The following is a 23,805-nucleotide window of genomic DNA, read 5'->3' as shown; positions in this document are numbered from 1 at the left end:
CGAGAACGCGGGAGAGAAATAATTTAAAAGTTGTATCCCGATATAAACGATTTCTTAAAATTAATGAAAAAGCAGAAGAGATGGCCTATACAGAAAAGTACATATCTAGAATAATGCTGAGGACAAAAACGCTTAGACTCCGTTAAAATCTCATTCTGAGGCAATTTAATATTAATCTTTTATCCATAATCTATAATCATAATTATGTAATAATAATAATAAACTCTTCTCCAAAGTTAATTTTTAGACTTTAGTTTGTATTTTAATTAGCAAGTTTACGCGTGTATTTACTTTTTACAATTCTGAATGAAACGGATACGAGCAAAAATAATTGGGATAAATGGTTCAAGACGTAATGAGAGTGTGAGGAGAGAGTACATCTAATCCTCTTAAAAGACTTCAGGTATTAGGTATTGTGCTGATCCACGCTGAAGAGCTGTCCTGCGGTGCGTCCTGCTTGACCTGAAGCAGCGCTCACAGCATCCGTGCCTTTCCCTACAGCCCAGCTGTGAGACAGACAGCAGCGCTCCACGCACCGCCGCCCGCATCGTCTTTCAACCGGTAGGTTTCTGAATTATTTCTTGCATGAGAGCTAAGAAACTTTTAATATACATTTCTTTGTTCATATGGCTGATTTATGGCTGATATGGAAATACCTGACGACACTAAACAGTTGGTCACACTTTACATTTTAGTGCTACGCTACTTACAAAATACGTAATTTTCATTGTTTTGTGTCGCTTCTTATAATGACACAATGTTATTATTAATACATATTAAGGGTTGACGTAAAACTTTAATATAAATGAGACCGATATTTTCTATTCTTTCTCGTTTAGACTCAAATGAAAGAAATGATTTTCTTAATCATCTATTCATTCAGAAGCATTTTTTATTACTATTAAGGGGAATATTATTATGGCGTTTTTATTAACCATATATAACACAGTATGCTATTCATTTATGTGACTTGCTAGATGCATTAATTTTTTTCCCCAAAGTACAGCACAGTAGGCTACATTTTTGAAATATTTTTACTATTTAAAATAACTGCTTTCTATTTAAATATATTTTAAAGTTTAATTTATTCCTGTGATTTCAAAGCTGAATTTTTAGTATTATTACTCCAGTCACACGATCCTTCAGAAATCATTCTAATGTACTGATTTGCTGTTGTAAAACATTATCATTATGTTGAAAACAGCTGAGTAGAATTTCTTCAGGTTTCTTTGAAGAATAGAACGTTTAGAAGAACAGAATTTATCTGAAATAGATATCTTTTGTAACGTTATTAATGTCTTTATCATCACTTTTGATCAATTTCAAGCATCCATGCTAAATAAAAGTATTCATTTCTATAATTTCCTTGCCAAAAAAAGCTTACAAAAGCTTATTGTTTCAGATAATGCTGATCTTTGGATCTTTCTATTCATAAAACAAATCCTGAAAAAATGTACTTAACTGTTTCGAATATTGATAAAAATAATAATTATTAAAAAATGTTTTGTTTAACAACAAATCAACATATTACACTGCAGACTGGAGTAATGATGCTGAAAATGTAGCTTTGATCACAGGAATAAATTACATTTGAAAATATATTCAAATAGAATCTTCATTATATTTTAAATAGCAAAAAATATCTTGCAACATTATTGCTTTTGCTGTATTTTGGATCAAATAAATGCTTCTTTAAAAAACATAAAAAATCTAACTGTTCAAAAACTGTTGACTGGTAGTTTAAAAGGCTAAATAACTGATGACTTAAGGGCGTTTTATTACTTTCAGTGGCATTTTTGTCCCAAGCTCAGGTTTTCCTCAATTTCTGAGCATCGTCAGATGTTTGATTCACATTTTAAACAATTCACATACTTCTAACAATGCAATTGACAAGAAGCTAGAGTTGATCAAATATTTTGTTTCATTTAATCCAATGCAATGTGTTAGATAAGGTCTAATCTTTGGAGTGTAATGGCCACTGTAATCTGCAGATCCTGCATTCAGTGTTTCCTATGCAACTGTTGCACTCAGCATTCCTCCTTTTATCCACTGTAAGGTCTGTGAAAGGAAACCCGCACCACAGAGAAAATGAGATGAAACAGTCTAAGAGTGAGTGCTGCATACCCCTGCATTTTATGTGGGAAAATCCTGGATGTTCTGGCTGTCACTGCCCTAAAAAACAACTTGGAGCCCTTTAGGAAGTATACTAGAAAATGTTCCTGACTCGAAGAAAGAGACTTCATCTTAGCCGGATTATATTTCTTCTGTCTGGGGTTTTTCTTTGTTCTTTATATCAACTCACTATCAGAGCCAGACTACCAGAACCCTGGTCTGAGCCCCAGACTGGAGGAAAACATGAGGATGGTTCTGAACTTGGTTCAGGAATGTTGGATACAACAGTGGTTTCAAAGAGCTCCAACCACACAGATGGGGTCAAGCCATCAGAACCAGCGACAAAAGTACCCATCTCAAAAATATCTAGAACAGAGACACCTGCGACAACCACAAACAGGACATTCACCCAATGCTTCTTTGTGACTCCAGACCTTCCAAAACCCACCCCAGTTCCTACACCAGCAACCGATACGACCACTTTGGTGCCCAACACTACAGAGTCCAGACCTGGAGAGGCACCGCACATAAAGGGCGAGTACCCAGAGGACATCTTCTCCGTTGAGGAGCGACGCAGAGGCTGGGTCATTCTCCACATCTTTGGAATGGTATACATGTTTGTGTCTTTGGCCATCGTCTGCGATGAGTTTTTCGTCCCTACGTTGGGGGTTATCACAGACAAACTAGAGATCTCAGACGACGTGGCCGGGGCGACGTTCATGGCCGCTGGAGGCTCTGCTCCCGAACTCTTCACTTCCTTAATCGGGGTCTTCATTTCTCATAGCAATGTGGGCATTGGAACCATTGTTGGCTCGGCTGTCTTCAACATCCTTTTTGTGATCGGAATGTGTGCACTGTTTTCCCGAGAGATGCTGCACCTCACCTGGTGGCCTCTCTTTCGGGATGTGTCGTTCTACATCCTCGATCTCATCATGCTCATCATCTTCTTCTTGGACAGTACCATTATGTGGTGGGAGAGTATGATGCTGGTGTGCGGATATGTTTCCTATGTTTTCTTTATGAAGTACAATGTTCAGATAGAGCGAGCCTTTAAGTCGCAGATCAGGAAACACAAGAACATCGTCAAAGTTATCGCGGTTGAAGAACCTGAGAAGGTACGCCTCATTATTTTTACTTTTAAAGGGATAGTTCACCCAAAAATCTAATGAAAATTCTGTCATTAATTACTCATCCTCATGTCAAACCTGTAAGACAATTAAGACATTTTTGATTAAATCTGAGAGCTTTCTGGGCCAGAAAGGTAGTAAGGACTAGGGATGCACCAAATGTTCAGTAACCAAAATTATTCGACCGAAAAAAGCAAAAAAAAAGCTCTTTTGGTGTTTGGCCAAATAAGCAAAATGGCAGAATAAATTATACAGAACATTGATGTGACGCAACAAAATAGAGGCGTGCACTAATGCAGCAAACATGTCGCCGGTGTGGAAGCTTTTAAAACTGTCAGAAAAAAGGTGCAAAAATCATTACAAGTACCAACAGCAAGAGACTGTTTAGTTCCGTATTGCATGCCTTGGATGAGAAGAGAATTAGGTGGTTGTTGCTGGTTACTGTATGATGACTGAAATCGCGAAATAGCCAAAGAATATTATTTTACTTAATTAATTTTAAGTTAAATTGTGCTTAGTTGGTAGGCTATAATGTCTACTAGAATGTTAAAAATGTTCAGTGTAATTTAAAATATTTTTAAATTGTTGTTTTGTATTAGACTTTTTTTTTTAAGACAAAGCACATTTAGGCTAGTTAATTTATGCAACGTATTGAAAAAATTGGCAAAACACATGGGGGGGGGGGACACAAAAAAAACTTGTTCGTTAATCGGCCTTCGACCCAGTTTTGAATTTTGTTTGGCTTCAGCTAAGAGTTCAAATTTCGGTGCATCCCTATTAAGGACATTGTTAAAATAGTCAATGTTGCATCAGTGGTTCAACCTTAATTTTTACTTTTGACAATAGTTGAATTTTAGGTATACCTACCTTTCTGGGCCTTGAACGTGTCAGTTGCGTTGCTGTCTATGCAGGGTCAGAAAGCTCTCGGAATTCATCAAAAATATCTTTATTTGTAATCTGCAGATGAATGAAGGTGCTATGGGTTTGGAATTAGCAATATAGCATTTCAATCATATTTATCACAGAATCATTTATTTGGTTTCTGCAGTGGTAAGCCTTCTAGTGACGAGGACCTATAATATCTGCGAAAACAGAGCTATAATAGCATCCCACTCAGGTGAATGTGAATGTGAGTCGCTAATGTTTATTCATTGAGAAGATACGCATGGGTTGCGTTTTCCTTTGATAAACAGAAATGAAAAGGATCTCTTGTGTCTGCTGGAGCTAGACGTTGTTAATGAGTTGTCTTGTAGCAGGCAAGGTATTCGGAGCAGGTGCATTTGGCTCACAGTGACAGCCCAATCTGTATTAGTGACCAAAAAAATGTGTGGTCATTTTCACAAGTTCCTTTCTTCATTTTGAACATCCCTCAGCTTAGACGCTGCGGTGAGAAGGAGGTTTAGAGAGATCAACACTTGATAATCTGTCATAACATCTCTGTATTTACACATACCTGAGAGGGAACTGCAGTGATAAACAATGTATGGATTATAGTAAATGTGTCTAATACTGAAAAAGGTATGTTAATAAATGGAAAGTATATCATTAATAATTTATATGATTAAAATAATAATAATTTCATTTAATATCTGGTAAAACAATGACATCCTGGCTCTCTGATCTAAAGACGTTATCTTAATCCAGTGAGGGTCGGCTGTGATGAACAAACTGTGTAACATATAGACTGTTTAAATTTGCTAAGTGTGATTGAAGCTTATATAGTGTAAGAAGGCTTACTAGACCCAGAGGACCTAGATCTCTGTCAAACTAAACCCATTGGATTGAATTTATCACAGATAACAAATACATGCAACAAAACACTACAAAAGTATGTGACCCTGGACCACAAAACCAGTCATAAGGTTTTTTAACATTGAAATTTATAAAATAAGCTTTCCATTGATGTATGGTTTGTTAGGATAGGACAATATTTGGCCAAGATACAACTATTTAAAAATCTGGAATCTGAGGGTGCAATAATCAAAATATTGAGAAAATTGCCTTGAAGTTCTTAGCACTGCATATTACATTAAGTTTTTATATATTTACAGTAGGAAATTTACCAAATATCTTAATTGAACATGATCTTTACCTAATATCCTAATGATTTTTGGCATGAAAGAAAAATCAATAATTTTTACCCATGCAATGTATTTTTGGCTATTATATGTCTGTGCTAAGACCAGAGTCACATATTACAGAGTTGTTATTGTTAACTAAAACTATAAAAATAGTTTTCGTTAACTGAAATAAAGCTGAAATAAAATATAAATATTAGATCATATTTAAAAAACAAAGAGAAATTAGAAATGTTGCCTTGGCCACTAATTATTTTTTAATTAATTAATAAATTGAAGCTAATTAGAAATATTTAAAAAGTGACAAAAGACATAACAAAATGACTAAAACCCAAACTAAAATTAAAATGAGCACTGAAAATGCAATAAATAAATGTTAATTCAAAATATCAATAAATACCATAACAGTTTATAAATAATACTAAAATAATACTGATATGTAATGTTACATCCTCTTATGTTACAGGTTTTTAGAATAAATCATTTAAATTATATTACATACATACAAACTTAAAAATCTCTTTTCAGTCAATGAGGGTACCTGAATGAATCCTTTATCAAGTTGACAATCTAGTCACTTTTATTCCTTTATAACAGCAGAATGAGAGGTGAAGGTCAAAGGTCAGATCACTGCATTGCATCTTCTGTAATGTTTTAAACTGTTGTTCCACACAGGACAATGGGACCTCAGGTGAAGAGAACAGGCCGCCTGAACCAGAAGACAAGAATCGATTAAAGGTAATCAAAAATATGGAAATATATGTAGTTATCCACCTTTTTCTTCCCATATGAGTGGGCTCGGCCATTTGTAAAATTTGTAGGCCTGGCTTCCGGTGTCATCCACATCCAGCTATTTTTAGCTGTACAAAACAGCTTGTTTTGCTGCTTGATTTTGCAAATTAGTGGGTCTTACCTTATTATTGTGAATTTGGGCTAAAGTAAGGAGATGAACACTGGCTGGTTATGTACTTGCTCAAAAATTGATTTAGATCATTTTTAACCAAACAAAAAGATATGGACTGCAACTTTAAGCGAATCGTTTGAGTGAATAATACAATGACTCCCTCTAAAAAACACACTTATTTTGTTCCTGAACAAATTAGTGTTGTTAATTATCCACCTTATTTTTCCCTTAAGAGTGGGCCATTTGTAAATTTTATGGGTCTGGTTTCCAGTCTCATCTGCATCCAGCTATTTTTAGCTGTACAAAACAACTTGTTTTGCTGCTTGATATTGCAAATTGGTGTGTATTACCATATTATTTTAATGTCTTATCATAATTATGAACACACTGGTTTGTAGTGCAAACTTTTATACTGTTTACTGCAGTTTGTTATTATTCTCGTTATTTCCCTATAGTGGCTTCCACATAACAAATGAAGATACTTTAACATCCAAAACTGACACACTTTATCTTTAAAAAGTCATTAAAACACAAAATATACACATACAACACCATGTCCTAACTACACACGAAGCAACAACTAGCGAAATGTAGTTAGGACCCAGTGTTGATCAGATGAATATGGGATCATTTATTTACGTAACATGTGAAATAAGCAACATATATATGACTTTTATTCTAAAAAAAGTCCACATGGCAAACAGAATTAGCAGGTTCAGATATGTATTCTTTCGACACGATCATTTAGAGTAAGCACATGTCTGAATATTTCTCCCCTCTTGTGTAGCTGAAGCCCACACTGCAACGCGGGGGCAGTTCTGCCTCTCTGCACAACAGCACCATGAGGAACACCATCTTCCAGCTGATGATTCACACACTGGATCCTCTTGGAGAGGGTAAGAGCCCTTTAGTGTCTGAACCCTCATAATGATAACTCATTAAGCAAACATTGCACGAAGCCTTACAGATTTCAATTCTGGTGGCTTAAAGGCATAGTCCACCCAGAAATGACACTTCTGTCATTATTTACTCACACTTACGTCGTTCCAAACCTGTATGGCTTTTGTTCTTCTGCGGAAGAAGATATTTCGAAGAATGTTGGGAACAAAGATGCATCAATTCCATAGAAAAAAGAAAGTCATACAGTTTTGGAATGAAAAGATGATAAGAAGATGATGACAGAATAAAAAAAATTGGGTCAACTATCCCTTTTAGATATTTTATAAAAGCTGTATCACAAGGTTTACATTTACATTATTAGTTTTTGATTAATTGTTACCATTAAATAATCAGGAAAGGTAAATGCTAAGGATGTAGTGCTTTTTTTATTTTCTGAAGACTCAAATTCTGACATTTTTTGATGTTTAATGACTGTTGTTTATACAAAGTGTTTGATTTAAACACAAATGGTTTACCAGAGGTATAGGGTAGAAGCAATTAACTGTTTTGTATATTGATTTTGTATAAAGATCAAAATACCAATCATATAATAGGCCTACATTCCCTCAGGCAAGCGCTGTAAGATGTTCAGAAGTGTAGAGTCCCTTTGTCCTTCTGGCAGTACAAATGGATTAGCAAAGCGTGTTCCATATGATGACAGCACTAAGTCCAGATTGATACTAAGAAGATAAATAGCTCTTTCTCAGTCTATGGAGTGAAGAGTGATTCATAGTAGTGAGAGAAGGCCCATCACAGTGGCTCTATGACATTTTGTCAAGTCACATCAATGAGTATGTCACCATTTAAACAAACACTATATTTATTCCTCATTGCACATGCTATTATCTGCAGCACCACAAAAATGTCATCAGAAATGTCAGCCCCAATTGTGATCTATAGAAACATCATCATGAAATTTGAATATAGTTAAATAAATATTATGTGCACTGAAGATATGATATAGTAGGATTTCCTTGCATGGCTCCTTGATGGTTGGCATGTATGCGTGTAAAGCAGAAGCCCTGGTGCTGAGGTCTCTGCGGGTCTGCGGTTTGATGACTGGGGTTGGTCCCCTTGACCTTCAGCCTGTCCTCAGGAGGCTGTGCAGCACCTGCGCTCTCAGGGTCCTTACAAAAACCTCCCAGCACTGTGCTGCTCCATCATTAAGCTGCTTTTGATTGAGCTCATAAAGGCTGGATGAGAGCCAGGCTCCAGCAGCTCAATCCTGTTATGGTGATGGGGTCCCTGCTCTTTTACAGGCCAAATTAAAAAAAAAATAATTTGTAAATATTTACATTCGGGTTGATAATTAACTGACAAGCACTTAACAACTTTAAAAGGACCTCAATTGCACTGCCTTACTAGTATCTGTGTACTCTATTTTCAGTCAAAGAAATGTTGGGGTCATATTAAAGAAATTAATCTATCAGATCAATTTTTGTTGCATTTATTATTATTCATTATAATTGACCCTTCGAAAAAGACCCGCCCCCTTCGTTACTGTCGCTGTTTCCGACAAGCCATAGCGCTCTCACGCAACACATCATGTTCTTACGCAGTGAAAAATACATTGCGGAGCAAAGAGGAAACTGACACGCCGACAAACAAGACAGAGCAGGTTACTTTAGACATGAAACAAAGTCTCAGCTTTCAAATTTGGTCATTTTTTAAAAAAAAATTCAAACAATAAATACCATTTTTTACTGGTAATAGCATGAAATAAACAAGAATGAACATCAAACTGTTGTTTTAAAGTTGTTTTAAATGTGAAAAGACGTCAATACACACCATACACACCAAGTTAAAGGCCACCAATGCTAATCTATTTTCCTGTATGGTTTGTTTGTCAGATAAAAATGGCAGATTTGCTGTTATGATTGGTCAGATCGCTACTCTCTGCGAAGTGTCAATTAACACCTTATACATAACCAATACTGTAACTGTAACAAAATTAAGTCAAAATCTGTCAAAAGTGTGGAATAATTAAGATAAATAAACCTAAAATCAGTGTAATAATATTGCACAATATTAATGTTTTATTGTGTTTTGATCAAATAAATGCAGCTTTGGATCTTAAGAGACTTACTTTAGAAAAATGTAAAATTTCTAAAAACTTTTTTAAAAAACAGTAGTGGGTCTATATAAAATGTATAGAATAATGTAAAGATGATATAAATCTGGAACACTTTCTGGATTGTGAGTATAGTTAGTTATAAAAAATAATGTAATACAAATAATTAGACTTAATGGCTCAAACATTTCTGCCAGGACAGCATTTATATCTTACGACGGCGTTTTAGCCATGTTAAAAAATAAAAATCTGTTACGAGATTAAAGTCGTAATATTTCGTGAATAAAGTCAAACATTACAAGAATAAAGTGGAAATATTACGAGAATTTAGTCGAAATATTTCGAAAATAAATCGGAATTATGAGAATAAAGTTGAAATATTTCAGTATAAAGTTTAAATATTTTAACAATAAAGTCAAAATTATGAGAATAAAGTCTAAATTACGAGAATTGTTTAATGACAATTACGAGATTAAAGTTATAATATTTTTAGAGTATATTCTACAATGGCGTTTTATGAGAATAAAGTCAAAATGTTTTAAAAACAAAGTCGAAAGATTTTGAGAATAAAGTTGAAATATTTTGACAATAAAGTCAAAATTATGAGAATAAAGTCGAAATGTTTCAAGAATAAAGTAAAAATTATGAGAATAAAGTTGACGTGTTTTGAGAATAAAGTCAATACGTTTAGAAAATAATGGCTAAATATTTTGAGAATAAAGTCAAAATTGCGAAAAATATATATGCAATTACGGGATTAAAATGATAATATTTTAATAGTATATTCTAGCCTATTTTGACTTTATTCTGGAAACACTATGACTTTATTTTTGTAATTTTGAATTTATTCTCAAAACATTTCAAACTTAATTCTCATAATTTTGACTTTATTGTCAAAATATTTAGGTTTTATTCTCAAAATTTCGACTTCATTCTCTAAATATTACGACATTAGTCTCGTAATCGTTTTTATTTAATGTGGTACTAAAACGCCATACAATATCTTGATTTTTTTTTAGCAAATCCAATTGTAATTTTTTTTTCAACACTACTTGTTGGCATCCGAGTCAGTAAACATGAGTAGATTGAAGAGCATTAGGAGATGCATTGTATTTATTGTATATGAATCTACTTTTACTCATTAGAGTCAGTGTTTAATGGAGATGCAAAGGCTAGAAGCTCTTTGGAGTGTAAAGGTAAGGGGCTTAGTGTTTGTGATGTTATTCTTGTGATGTGATTGCCGTCTTGTAGTAGCCTGTGAGATGTGAGGAAATTACGTTTTGCTTTACGTCAGCTTCTGTCATTTGTGGTTCTGTCATTGTTGACCCTGACAGTGTCAGTCCACATCTACATTCAAGCTATATTCTTCCTTTCCTGGTTTGCAGTGAAATTTAAAGACAAGGCTCAGATTTTGAACGACATGGCCCGGGGGAAAGTAGAGAACAAAAAGAAGAAAAAATCTGGTGAAGGTGAGATTTTATAATCTTGGTCTGTTCTATTATGATTGCACAGAGCTTTGTAGACAGGTCGGTGCATTGTCCCACCTCACAGATGAGCTCTGTTGCATATTCAAAATGGTTATTAATGTTGCATTTCCACAAGTGCTAACGCACCAGCTGTGTGCTGGATCAAAGGTACAAAGAGAGGGCAAGCTGCCAGGAGTTTGGCCCGTTTTGCCCTCCACACAGCATCCTGCATTCCATATTTCCACCTTTTGTTTCTCCTTGAGAGCTGCTTTACACATTAGCTGACATAATGACCAAGCTCCATCTCATGAATTAAGCATGAGTGGCTTGGAATCAGTGCGGATTATCTTGTGCCTCAACTGCTGTGTTTGAAATTGCCGCCAAATGATATAGCAACATTACTCACTCCTATTGAAGAAATCTTCACTCCACATCTGAGAGGAGCGTGTAGTATTGCTACATTTAAGAAGTAATTGCAGACTTGACTGATATTTTATTATCATGGTTTAAATAAGGTGATGATCAAACGGAGCAGTCCAAGGATTCCAAAGACGCTGCTCCAGGAGCCAAGGAAGAAGATGGTAGTCAAAAGCCTGAGGCACAAAAGGTGGGCCTATTGCATCTCAGAAAAAAATGGGAAGATGAAGCAAGAGCTCTGAGACACTTGCAGGCTTTTAATGAGCTCATGAACTCATTACCTTGTTGCAAAACTAACAGAGGCAATCTGTCAAACATAGTATGTGATTCAAGGAATAATTCATCCAGAAATGAAAAGTCTGTAATCATTTACTCACACTCATGTCGTGACTTCCTTTCTTCTGTAGAATTCAAAAGAACAGTCTTGAAGAATGTCATTATAATGAAGAAGAACCAGAGCTTTCAAGCATAAAAAGCATCATAAGTTGAATGTGTTGTTCTCCATGTGTTCATTAGAGAAGTAACAATTGATTCATTCAATTTACAGAATTGATGTGAATGATTTAATCACAATTAGGACTCTCTTTTCAGGCTACTTTTACAGCTATTTTTATGTGCTATTGCAACTTACTTTTTGAAGCTTGAAAGCTCCAGCCATTATTGCATGGAAAAGAACAAAATGTCTGAAAGTTGTATTGGTTTGGGACAACTTGAGTGTGAGTTAATCATGCTGAAACTTTCATTTCAGTGTAAGCTATTGCTTTAAGTTTGTTGTTTTCTTTGTAATCTGTCAGGGTATAATGTTTTCATCTGTCTCTTTCTTGCTCTGTCTTAAGGAAGGTGACCCTGAAGCAGGAGGAGGTTCAGAGAACCCAGGAGCTTCGGATAATTCAGGGGATGATGATGATGATGATGACAGTGATGAAGACAGCGATGAAGACAGTGATGATGATGATGATGATGATGATGATGATGAAAATGAGGATGAGGCTGGGGAGGAAGGAGAAATTGAGGAACCTTTGTCCTTAGAGTGGCCAGACACCAGACGTAAACAGGCCACGTATTTGTTTCTGCTACCCATTGTCTTTCCACTATGGTTGACAGTTCCAGATGTCAGAAACCCTGTGAGAACCAAAACAGAACATCACATTAGGATCAGGTTTTTTTGGTATATGTATTTCACCTTTACAAAAGTAATAGACCTGATAGGTATATGACTGTATATTGTGCTTACAGGCATCCAAGAAGTTCTTTGCCATTACTTTCCTTGGCTCAATAGTATGGATTGCTATATTTTCCTATCTTATGGTGTGGTGGGCACATCAGGTCAGTGTAGAAACCAATATTTGTGGTGCAAAAACACTTAAATGTCATTGCTTTAGCAAATAAAAGATCAAAACAAACAATCATTCATCAAGATTTTCTGTCCTAGGTTGGTGAGACCATTGGCATCTCTGAGGAAATCATGGGTCTAACTATTCTGGCAGCAGGAACATCCATTCCTGATCTCATCACCAGTGTGATTGTGGCTCGAAAAGGCTTGGGAGATATGGCTGTCTCAAGTTCTGTAGGCAGCAACATATTTGACATCACCATGGGGTAAGACAACAGAAACTTTAACGAGATAGTTCACCCAAAAATGTAAATTCTGTCATAAATTACTCACCCTCATGTTGTTCCAAACCTGTAAGACCTTAGTTCATCTTAGGAAGACAAATTAAGATATTTTTGGTGAAATCTAAGAGCTTTCTGACCCTTCATAGACAGCAATGCAACTACCACATTCAAGGCTCAGAAAGGTAGCAAGAACATCGACAAAATAGTCTATGTGACATCAGTGGTTCAACTGTAATTTTATGGATCTGTGAGAATACTTTTTGGAACAACATAAGGGTGAATAATTAATGACAGAAATTTCATTTTTGGGTGAACTATTCCTTTAAATATTCAGTGAATCACATGTTTGATAGCTGAAAATGATATGTGACTGGCTGAGCACTGGCACTTTCCACTGTTTGTGTTAATGCCACTGGTTTGTTTTTGCATGTTTCAGACAGATTATATAGTTTCACCAGTAGGTGGTGACAAGAGTTTCCAATGACTGAGTCAAATACTGGACAGATTCAATAAAATAGGCATAAAACAGAAGTTGCGATAGTAATTTCTTCCCTATTGTGACATATATCCAAGTGAAGTGGCTTCTGGAATGTAGAGCGGGATTTCAGGAGTTTGATCTTGAGTGACAGCCTGGGAGTTAAATTGACAGGTGATCTGACCAATCATAATGCCAAATCTGTCAGTCTGTCAATAAGTCCAATAAAGTGCATCCATCCATAATAAAAAGTGTCTCACACGGCTCCGGGGGATGAATAAAGGCCTCCTGTAGCAAATTGATGCTTTTTTGTGAGAAAAATATCTATCTCTATATATATAAATATCTATATAACTGAAGCCACGTGAGCCACTTTTTATTATGGATGGATGCACTTTGTTGCACTTCTGTTGCAGAGAAACACCTGCCTATTGCCATGATAAAGCTTGAAAGAGCCAGGTCATTTTTTAATATAACTCCGATTGGATTGGTCTGAAAGAAGGAAGTCATATACGTCTAGGATGGCTTGAGGGTGAGTAAATAATTGGCTAATTTTCATTTTTGGGTTCTAACCCTTTAACATCAGTGGACTATGGTGTATTGTCGGCATTCCGTGGTTGAGACAACGTATCTCTAATGTTCATTCGTGTTTATTTCATGCTATAACTAGAAGTAAAGAGGAGGAGATTATCTGTTCATATGCTGCTTGAACTGAGGTGATTGCTTTCTCACACCACACATCATCATTCAGTGAAAAACACATTGCAGAGCAAAGAGGACACTGACAACCCACCGACATACAACAGAGCAGGTCACTTTTGGTATTAAACAAAGTCTCAGCTTTTAATTTTTTTCATTTTTTTAAGAAATTCAAACAATTATGATTTTTGGGCTCTATAATGTGATGAATCGCTGTAGTGCCTCAGCTCTAGTGGTTCAAACATAAATCAATCTCTTCCTTCTAGTTGTAGCATGAAATACACATGAATGAACATCAGATGGTATATTATCTCAACCGTTGAAAGGCGTCAGTAAACCATTTTCAAGTTCTGCTGACTTTATTCTAACTTTCTTGTCTGGTTTGTTTGTCGAACAAAATAGCAGATTCTGTGTTATGATTGGTCAGATAGTCTGTCAATCAAACCCCCAGCCAAGGGTGCTAAAAGCCTGGTCATTGGACAGTCAGCATAGTCCAACCCCTTTTTTGATAGGGATGGGCGATACCACTTATTTTGTTTTCGATACGATACCAATACATTTAAGGTCAGTATCATCGATATCGATATCGATACCGATACGATACTTCTAAACTTAACTTTTAAATTATTACATTTATTAAATTAATAAGAGTAAATTATGTAATTATACTAGTGGTGGGCCGTTATCGGCGTTAACGTGCTGCGTTAACGTAAAAAAAATATCGCCGTTAATCTATTGTCAAAGTTGGGTTGGGAGCTGGGTCTAAACTACGTAAGCTATGATGACTTTCACCTTGATATTTTAGCGCGGATGACGTATATCTAGTCGAATTGCACTGTAGGAGGCGAGAACGAGTCTTCAACTTCTGTGAAATTACCACATCAAACGAGACGTGCAAACATGGATTCAGGTTTGCTTCAGGGCAGGTGCGTTGCTAGACCCTTTTTACTGGGGCACGTGCCCCAGTGAAAATCTGCTGTGCCCCAGTAAAATCTCAAGATTGAGTTATAATTTACTTTAATAATCCCGAAATAAAGACATTAAACTATATGCAACAACTGAATTGGCGCTTCTAAAAGCAACGCGGTTTAATTGAAGACTATGCACGCAGAAATCCATGCCCGTGCGCGTCTGTGTATTTACCGGCAACGCGCACGTCGTGCAGCCTTTTGCGCAGAAGTACTTGGTTACACAAGTTTGTATAGGTAATTATGTTGTAAATGCAATTGTCAAGCAGTTTGTGATGCATTTTGGAAACAGGAGATGAGCGCCTGATTTAATGCGCCACCTGGCCCGTTCTCGAAGACTTACTTTTAGTCATTATTTGGGTAGCACACATATTCTGAAAATGCCTTCAGCAGAATTCAAATTAGCCATTTTAATCTAGATTAATCTAGATTAATTCCAAGATTTAATCTAGATTAATCTAGATTTAAAAAATTAATCTATGCCCACCCCTAAATTATACCCTTGACTTTATATTTCAAATGCATTTTAAAATTTAATATGCCCTAATTGCAACTAATTAACTTTTATTTTTTACACGTGGTTAAAATATGTTTACTGTAGTGGTAACTACAAAACCTATAGTTTAAAATACATAGTTTCATAAGGGGCTGCCAGTGACAGGCTGTTGCACACATAAAATACAACATTTTTATTCTGACGGTGTATAATTTATATTAACATTACTACAAAACATTATCAATGAACTTTAAGTTTTTAATTTAAAGAAATGTAATTGCACAAATTACGTAGGCTACAATTTCAGTTTGTTTATTGTGAAATAACTCAAACATGTTTTTATTTTCTGTCCTCTGATAAGCATTGTTCTGGGCTGCCATTCCCAAAAGCATCAATGCTTATGATACTTTTGGGAAACGCAGCCCTGTTTAAATGAGTGAATGCTCTCTGTGATTGATTGGTTCTGTCTTGCAACATTTGCGTGCGTTTAGATGAGCAAGAAAATTGTTATATCATGAACAGTTATTCCCTAACATAGGTTATATGTCCAATTCAATGCACACTGTACGCCTTGCATTTTGTAAAATAAACAAAATCACTGGTAAACAAAACACCTTAGTATCGATATTTTTAATTTGAGTATCAAAACTTTCGATACTCGCATCAGTATCGATATATCGATACTTTAGGATCAATATGCCCATCCCTATTTTTTGAGTCTTATTTCATGAAGAGATGTTGTTGAGAGGGGGAGAGGAGGTGTGTCTAAAATGTCGGTTACTTAATAACTAGTTCTTAAGCAGTTTTTTTTAGCAATATCCCACTTGCAGTCACACTGTTGGTATGAATACATACCAAATCACTTATTTTCATTTTATGTAGCTTAATTATTTCCCTTTTGACTGTTACAGGCTGCCGGTGCCCTGGCTGATGTACTCATTCTATCATTCGCTGGCGCCGGTGCCCGTGAGCAGTAATGGGCTGTTCTGTGCCATTGTGCTGCTCTTCCTCATGCTCCTCTTCGTCATTATCTCCATCGCTGCCTGTAAGTGGAGGATGAATAAAGTCTTGGGATTCACCATGTTCATCCTCTACTTTGTGTTCCTGGTGCTCAGTGTCATGCTAGAAGATCGAATCATTATATGTCCCGTGTCCATCTGAGCAAAGCTGTGGATACAGTCATTCAAAACGTTCTGAACTGTAACTTCACACATAATGTATCATATTTAAAGCATCTCTGGACTCTGGACTGGAGTTCTTTTGTAAAGGGATGCAATAACTAGCCATAATTTTTAAACTCTGTTAAATGTTACAGACACTTTGTTTCTTTGGTCACCTTTTGGGGCTTGTTACATTAAAATGAACACAGCGGTGATACAGAGGAGTCACAGGCCTTGTCCCAAATGGCCACCATTTGTGGTATCCACACTTTGGTGATGTAATGCCATATGGATTGTTGGGTGTAGACTGCTGTGTTGGCCCACCAGTGTGAGCTTTGCAAAAGGGCACATTGAGGCCACATACGGAGGCACTCGTTTGAACCGTAAAATGACAAATAAGACACCCTACTGCCCTGTGAACTTGGCAAACACAATATGATTACGATTGCATAATCAAAGGCCACATCAGGTGTGCCATTTGGGACAGGACCACAGCGTACTAAATATGGAAAATCTTTGATTTGTGATGCAATTTAACCATTTAGTTCTACTGGGATGATAGCAAGACACAAAATCACAGATTATATCCTGGTGGAAAGTCTAAATGTTGCTTTAATTTTGACAAATGATGAAAAATTGCATTTCACAACAAAGAAAATGTTTCCAAATAGTTTTTTTTTTTAATATTGTGATTGTATTACTTGATGTTGTGGGTTTTCAGATAGCTGTGTATGGAAGTCCGTTTCCGCCACTGAATAAAAAATGGAAAAAATGGAAAAAATGGAAAAAATTCTGACAATTCTCACAATTCTGCATGATACAAACTCGCAATTCAGATTTTTTTCTCAGTACTGCATGATATGAACTGACAATTGCGAATTATAAAGTCAGAATTGCAAGACATAAACTAGCAATTTTGAGAAATAAAGTCAGAATTGTGAGATATAAACTCATAATTCTGACTATTTTCTCAGAACTGCGAGTTTATATTTTGCAATTGTGACTTTGTCCTGACTTTATAACACACAATTGAGAGTTAAGTCAGAATAGCGAGATAAAACTCACAATTCTTAGAACATATCAGTCTTTTCCCCTTAAAATTGGACTTTATAACTCACAATTAAAAAAATCTGAATTGCAAGAAAAAAAACACAATTCAGAGTTTTTATCTTCCAATTCTGACTTTATTTCTCACAACTGAGTTTATATTGCAATTTTAAGAAAAAACATCAGAATTGTGACCTTATATCTCGCAATTCTGACTTTATAACTCGCAATTGCAAGTTTATATCTCATAATACTGACTTTATAACACACAGTTGTGAGTTAAGTCAGAATAGTGAGATAAAACTCACAATTCTGAGAACTTATCAGTCTTTTCCCCTCAAAATTGGACTTTTTAACTCACAATTTAGAGAAAAAAATCAGAATTGCGAGATACAAACGTGCGTGTTTGAGTTTTTATCTTGCAATTCTGACTTTATAACTTTTTAATCTCATTATGCTGACTTTATAACACAGAGTTGCAAGTTTATATCTCACAATTATGAGGAAAAAAAGTCAGAATTGTGAGTTTGTATCATGCAATCTAAGAAAAAAGTGGGATATAAACTCAATTACCTTTTTTTAATTTTTTATTCAGTGGTGGAAACGGGCTTCCATCAGGCTATGGGACTACATTGGGAGAAATTGTGAGCTTGTTGTAAATCATGTAATTTAATAATTCTGCAATGGAATTATTTTTGTAACATGGAAAAAAATGTCATTAGCAAGCATTTTAAATGCAGATCCTGACTTTTCCATCATAAAAGTAGAATCTCAAGCATATATCAAGACTTCTTTACAAAGTCTAATGTAATCAGTACAATCCTGATAAAAACAGTTGTGAATTTCCATACAAATGTCACAATGCTGTTTGAAAACACTACTGAATATAGGATTGTTCTTCTTTGATTGTCGCACAGTGTTGATTTCTCTCTTGAGAGTTGCTCATTGTAAATATTCATTTGTCGGTTCAGTACAAAATTAAATGGATTTTCAAATGCGACCTTTCCCTCTGCCTTTCATTGAACAAACCAACACAAACACAATAAAGTCGATTTAAGTGTTTATTTACAGTTCTAAACAATTGTATAGACCTGGCTCAGATCTGACAAAATGATATATACAAATATAAATAGAAGTAACAAAAGGAGTGATATGTAAAGCACATTGCCCTAACATAAAATGATTTGTTCAAAACAAACAAACAAACAAACAAACAAAACAAATCACCTTACATATAAACCATTTAAAATTAGCTTCCATGAAATAGGTCAGTTTGTTTCACTACCATGCCATATGGACTTAAAAAGCAGGTGATAAAAAACACTGCAGTGTAAATTGTATTTTTTTGTGGTTTTACACAGCATCAGGTCAATAAAGATTTTTTAGGGCAGTATTATCTGATTTTTTGTCCATCATTGTGTATAATTACATGTATTATTATTCATAATCCATTGCATTCCAAACATCTCAACTTTAGAAATCCATAACCCAACCACACAGACTCAAAGTGCATCTTCATAAACAATGAACTTATATTAAAATATAACAGTTCCAGTTACCGCATGTTTAATTCGTAAAGAGTTCGAACTGAGTAAATAAGTGCTTGTATGTTTCAGGTACTTGTTTTATGTATCTCAACAGTGGAAACCCATGTTTATGCAACACTGCACAATATAAAGCAATGTTTAAAAAATAAAAAAAGTACCTTCATGGCAAACACACTGGATTATGTAGGTGGGTGTAAAATGCTGACTTCACATTCACATTAACATTACCATTAACAGTCTGGTTTATTTTATACTTGCTATGTTGCTCTTTATACCCTGTTGTAAATTTGTCTCTGTACCGTTCTTCGCCCTTAGGTAAGGCATTTCTCAGTTCAAAATCTCTTTGAATATATTCTCACCATGTAAACTGTGAGTCAAGAGTTTATATTTGGTCCAGTTCTGTACCTCAAGACGACTGACGGTCACTATACGGCTGGTCTCCAGGACCAGGACGACAAACCTATACACTACGAACAGCATAGTCTTTACAAATGGAGACACGTCGATTGTAACAAATTCCAGTCTTAAAATATAACTGTATAATACAAATATGCAAAATAATAAGACTATGTACACAAAGTCTCTCTGTATGTGAAATATACAAGTGGCTATAGGCGGCCAAAAGAGGACTGTGTTTGTTGGGGTTGCTCATTGTGCTTCTACGCATCCTAAACGTGATCGTTTTGATTGTTCTATAGCTACTGGTCCCGAACGCACTCCATGATTGGAGCGATGGAATGACCTGAGCACAATAATATTGCTCCTACTCTACAATGACCTCTAAACTCAAGTTTACCTGAGCGGTGCAAGTTCAAAAATTAGGCAGATGGAAGAGCAAAGTAAGGGGGAGATGCGAGAAAACGAACATGATCACAGACTATATATAAAGTGGTGTATTCACAGAAAGTGTATGACGAAGAAGAGTCACATAAATAGACAGGACTTGTGTCGAAAGAGACCTCATGGGAGCCAGAGGTAGCTTTGGTTACGATGAATGTTCAGGATCACGTGAATGAAAGTGTTCCTTCTTTGGATGTCTTCCTGTGTGATGGATGTTAGGAAAGAAGGAGGAATAAGAAAGGAGGCGATTCAGAGACTGGGGAGCCCAAAGGTTCTCCTGCACTCCATGACTCCAGCGCTGGGTGGACGGTCACAATTGTGGGTCATCTTGACCTGGCTGGGTGTCAAACGGTCATACGCCATTTTGTATTCACGGTCGAATGCATCTGTGAGAATAAACGAATAGTCAAAATTATTAGCAGTCATTACTCTATTTTTCAGTGTCACATGATTCTTCACAGATCATTCTAATATGCTGATTAAGAATTTCTCATTATTATCAATGTTGAAAATAGTTATGCTGTTTCAAGGGACTTGTATGGCTTATTATAATGTAAATGATGTCTCATATTGAAATATGTAGTAGAAAACCTATGAAAACCTCATTTTATACATATTTTGGACTGGTGCCATTATTTTGATGATGTGAGCTACTGCCGCTCCCTGTTGCTATTTTTACCGTAGCACAACTAAATAAAATACTTATACGACGCCACATTGTGTGGCTTTTGGATGTAATATTTAGTTGAAGAGCAACAAGAGAAACTGTGTTTTCATTGCTTTACCAGTGAAAAGGAGAAAAATTGGGAAAATGCCTGTGGACCAATAAAAATTCCTAAAGACTTGCGTCTTTGTTCTCTCTATTTCAGCCCTGAAGCCTTTGAAAGGGTTTGTCCAGATAATGTAAATTAAATACCAGGACTTTCAAAGGACTTTTCAAGCACTACTTTTTTAATTTTCAAGGACTTCAATAAGAGATCTCACTTATCAAACAATGTCTTCCACTTGTGTATACTTTCTTCCTTTTTTCTTTGTTTTTGTAACTGTATTAATGGTTTGACGTTTTCTACTGTTAAATTAGTAAAACGCTTCGAAACCTGATCTAAATCTAAAGATTTGTAAACCTGCTTGAAATTCCGATCTAAATCAAATGATTCACGATCCACGTTCTGACGTTTTGATCCAAAGCAAAAAAAATGCAAATCCAGTCTGAAACTCTGATCTAAATCAAATGATTTGCGATCCACGCTCCTAAGTTTCGATCTAGAGTCCGAAATTTTATTTTAAAAAAATCAGATCAGGTTCGATTTTCTGACCTTTCGCAACGGTAGCAAGCATTTTGACAGGAAAGGATGCCGAATACGGAAAAAAAAAAAAAAAAACGGAAAAACGCATACAAAAATTTCAGACTCAGTGTGCAATGACCTTAAAGCAAAAGATTTGCGAACCTGCACCAAAGTCTGGATCTGAATCAAATGATTATATGATCTGTGCTGCAAAGTTTCGATCTTAAGCAAAAGATTTGCGAACCCACTCTGAAGTCCGGATCTGAATCATATGATCAGTGCTCCGAAGTTTCGATCTAAAGCAAAAGATTTGCGAGCCCACTCCGAAGTTTCATTCTAAATCAAATGATTTGGGATCCACGCTCTGAAGATTCGATCTAAAGCAAAAGATTTGCAAACCCAGTCTGAAGCTCTGATCTAAATCAAATGATTTGCGATCCACGCTCCTAAGTTTCGATCTAGAGTCGGAAATTTTATTTTAAAAAATCGGATCAGGTTCGATTTTCTGACCTTTCGCAACTATAGCAAGCATTTTGATAGGAAAGGATGCTGAATCCAAAACAACAGAAAAACGCAAACACAAATTTTGGGAAAGATCTGCGAACCTGCACCAAAGTCTGGATCTGAATCAAATGATTCTATAATCTGTACTCTGAAGTTTCGATCTCGGGGGCAGCCGTGGCCTAATGGTTAGAGAGTCGGACTTGTAACCCAAAGGTTGCGGGTTCGAGTCTCAGGTCCGGCAGGGATTGTAGGTGGGGAAGGTGAATAACCAGCACTCTCTCCACCCTCAATACCACGACTGAGGTGAGTCCCTTGAGCAAGGTGTGTGTGTGTTCACTACTGTGTGTGTGCACTTGGATGGGTTAAATGCAGAGCACAAATTCCTAGTATGGGTCACCATACTTGGCTTCACTTCACCTTTCCTTTCCCACACCCACTTTCCTTTCCTTTCCTAAAGCAAAAGATTTGAGAACCCGTTTCAAAGTTCCGATCTAAATCAAATAATTCATGTTCTGAAGTTTCGATCGAAAGAAAAAGATTTGCAAATCTGCACTGTAGTCTGGATCTGAGTCAAATGATTTACGATCCGCGCTCTGAAGTTTCGATCTAAATCAAATGATTTGAAGTCCTGATCTGAAACAAATGATTCACAATACACAATCCGATTGGAACGCTTCGAAATAGTGAATAATTTTGCGACGCAATGGTTTAACTGATTCAGATTTTTGAAAAGCTCAGTTTCACCTATCACTACGTGCTTTTTAAAATTGTTACAAGCGATGATGAAATTCGAAAATGAATGGCTCTTTTAATTTGATCTGGTTTTTGCTAGTGAATCGCTTGAAATGAATGAAGTCATGAGTTTGAATCAGTTGGAGCGGTTCCAGCATATATGACTAACTTGATTTGGTTCATCTGTTCTTTTTGCAGAAAGTTTCAATAAACAGCATTTATTTGCAATAAAAAAAATAAGTGTCCTTGTTGAGTAAAAGTATTTAAGGATATAAAAATATCATACTGAACCCAAACTTTGAAACAGTCATATCAACGCATCAAATCAGAATCACTCAGCTTACCGATATTTATGCTACTCTTGCCCAAAGCCACCAAAGACAGGAACAGGATATCTCTATATAAGCTCCTGCATATGACAAAATAAAGAGAAATGAGTCATTAAGCTTATCTTGTTAAAATATTTATTAAAATCATTTCTGTGTTTAATTTAAACAGTTCACACTGTTGTCCTACCGTTGTCTGACGAAGCCCAGTCTGGTGCCCAGTAGCTGCAATATCTGACTCATGGGCTGGTAGACATCGTTCCTCTGAATGCTCTTCACGACATTCTGCAGCAGCTCCAGGCTCACAGCCTGCTCCTCCTCCTCAGATACTGCAGGATTTGCACCTATTTAAAAAACATGAACCCAATATGAAGTAGATGGCTGGTACACGGATGCAAAACTACTGCCAAAGCTGCTGAAGTGTTTTGAGGGGGTGTAAGTACACTTAGTTGTTTTTGTTAAACTTTCAATCCAGTTGCTACGGTTTTCTGGGTGGTTAACATAAACTCTTAAAATTGTTTTCAATAATTTAAATAAAACTTAAATAGAATTTTGGAAATATATACAATACAAACATTAGATAAAAAATAGGGCTGTCAAACGATTAATCGCGATTAATCGCATCCAAAATAAAAGTTTGTGTTTATATTTATATATAATTTACAATATATACAACTAGAAAAATGTAAATATGAATATAACATTTTTCTAAAATATATATATGCATGAGTGGTTATTTATATATACATAATAAATATACACACATATATAAACACACACTTTTATTTTGGATGCGATTAATCGCGATTAATCATTTGACAGCCTTAATAAAAAGCATAAATTAATTGTCAATTAATTGAAATAAGTATGTTTAAAGTTTAAGTACTAAAATCACTAAAATTAAAAACTGAAATAGAAAAATGAATAAAAGTGACAGATGCATATAATAAAATATTAGAATTTAAAATATAAAACTGCTTTAATACTAGATAAA

General features: G+C 35.6%; 2 protein-coding genes across 3 annotated transcripts in view; one reads left to right on the top strand and one right to left on the bottom strand.

Moving 5' to 3' along the window:
* Positions 1–426: 426 nt before the first annotated feature.
* slc24a1 (solute carrier family 24 member 1) lies at positions 427–18,576 on the top strand. 2 transcript variants are annotated; one of them, XM_073850799.1, is made up of 10 exons: positions 427–561; positions 2,057–3,227; positions 5,993–6,055; positions 7,009–7,117; positions 10,617–10,700; positions 11,213–11,304; positions 11,951–12,238; positions 12,351–12,440; positions 12,547–12,713; positions 16,281–18,576. In XM_073850799.1, the coding sequence occupies exons 2-10, from the start codon at positions 2,214–2,216 to the stop codon at positions 16,528–16,530; spliced, it is 2,157 nt and encodes a 718-aa protein (XP_073706900.1). In that variant the 5' UTR covers positions 427–561; positions 2,057–2,213; the 3' UTR covers positions 16,531–18,576. The 2 variants fall into 2 exon arrangements, with proteins under 2 accessions (XP_073706900.1, XP_073706901.1); XM_073850800.1 differs by lacking the exon at positions 10,617–10,700.
* A 48-nt stretch (positions 18,577–18,624) lies between these two features.
* Positions 18,625–23,805, bottom strand: part of dennd4a (DENN/MADD domain containing 4A) — a 45,904-nt gene continuing 40,723 nt past the window's right edge. The window contains exons 29-31 of the mRNA XM_073850798.1: positions 23,002–23,155; positions 22,830–22,894; positions 18,625–20,349 (exon numbers count right to left, since the gene is read on the bottom strand). Of these exons, the coding sequence (XP_073706899.1) occupies positions 20,213–20,349; positions 22,830–22,894; positions 23,002–23,155 (356 nt within the window). The 3' untranslated portion in view covers positions 18,625–20,212. The remainder of the gene's footprint in view (positions 20,350–22,829; positions 22,895–23,001; positions 23,156–23,805) is intronic.

Source organism: Garra rufa, chromosome 11 (assembly GCF_049309525.1).
Source record: "Garra rufa chromosome 11, GarRuf1.0, whole genome shotgun sequence".
Taxonomy (NCBI): domain Eukaryota; kingdom Metazoa; phylum Chordata; class Actinopteri; order Cypriniformes; family Cyprinidae; genus Garra; species Garra rufa.
Note: the sequence above shows the minus strand (reverse complement) of the source record. Positions and strands in the feature narration are given on the sequence as shown.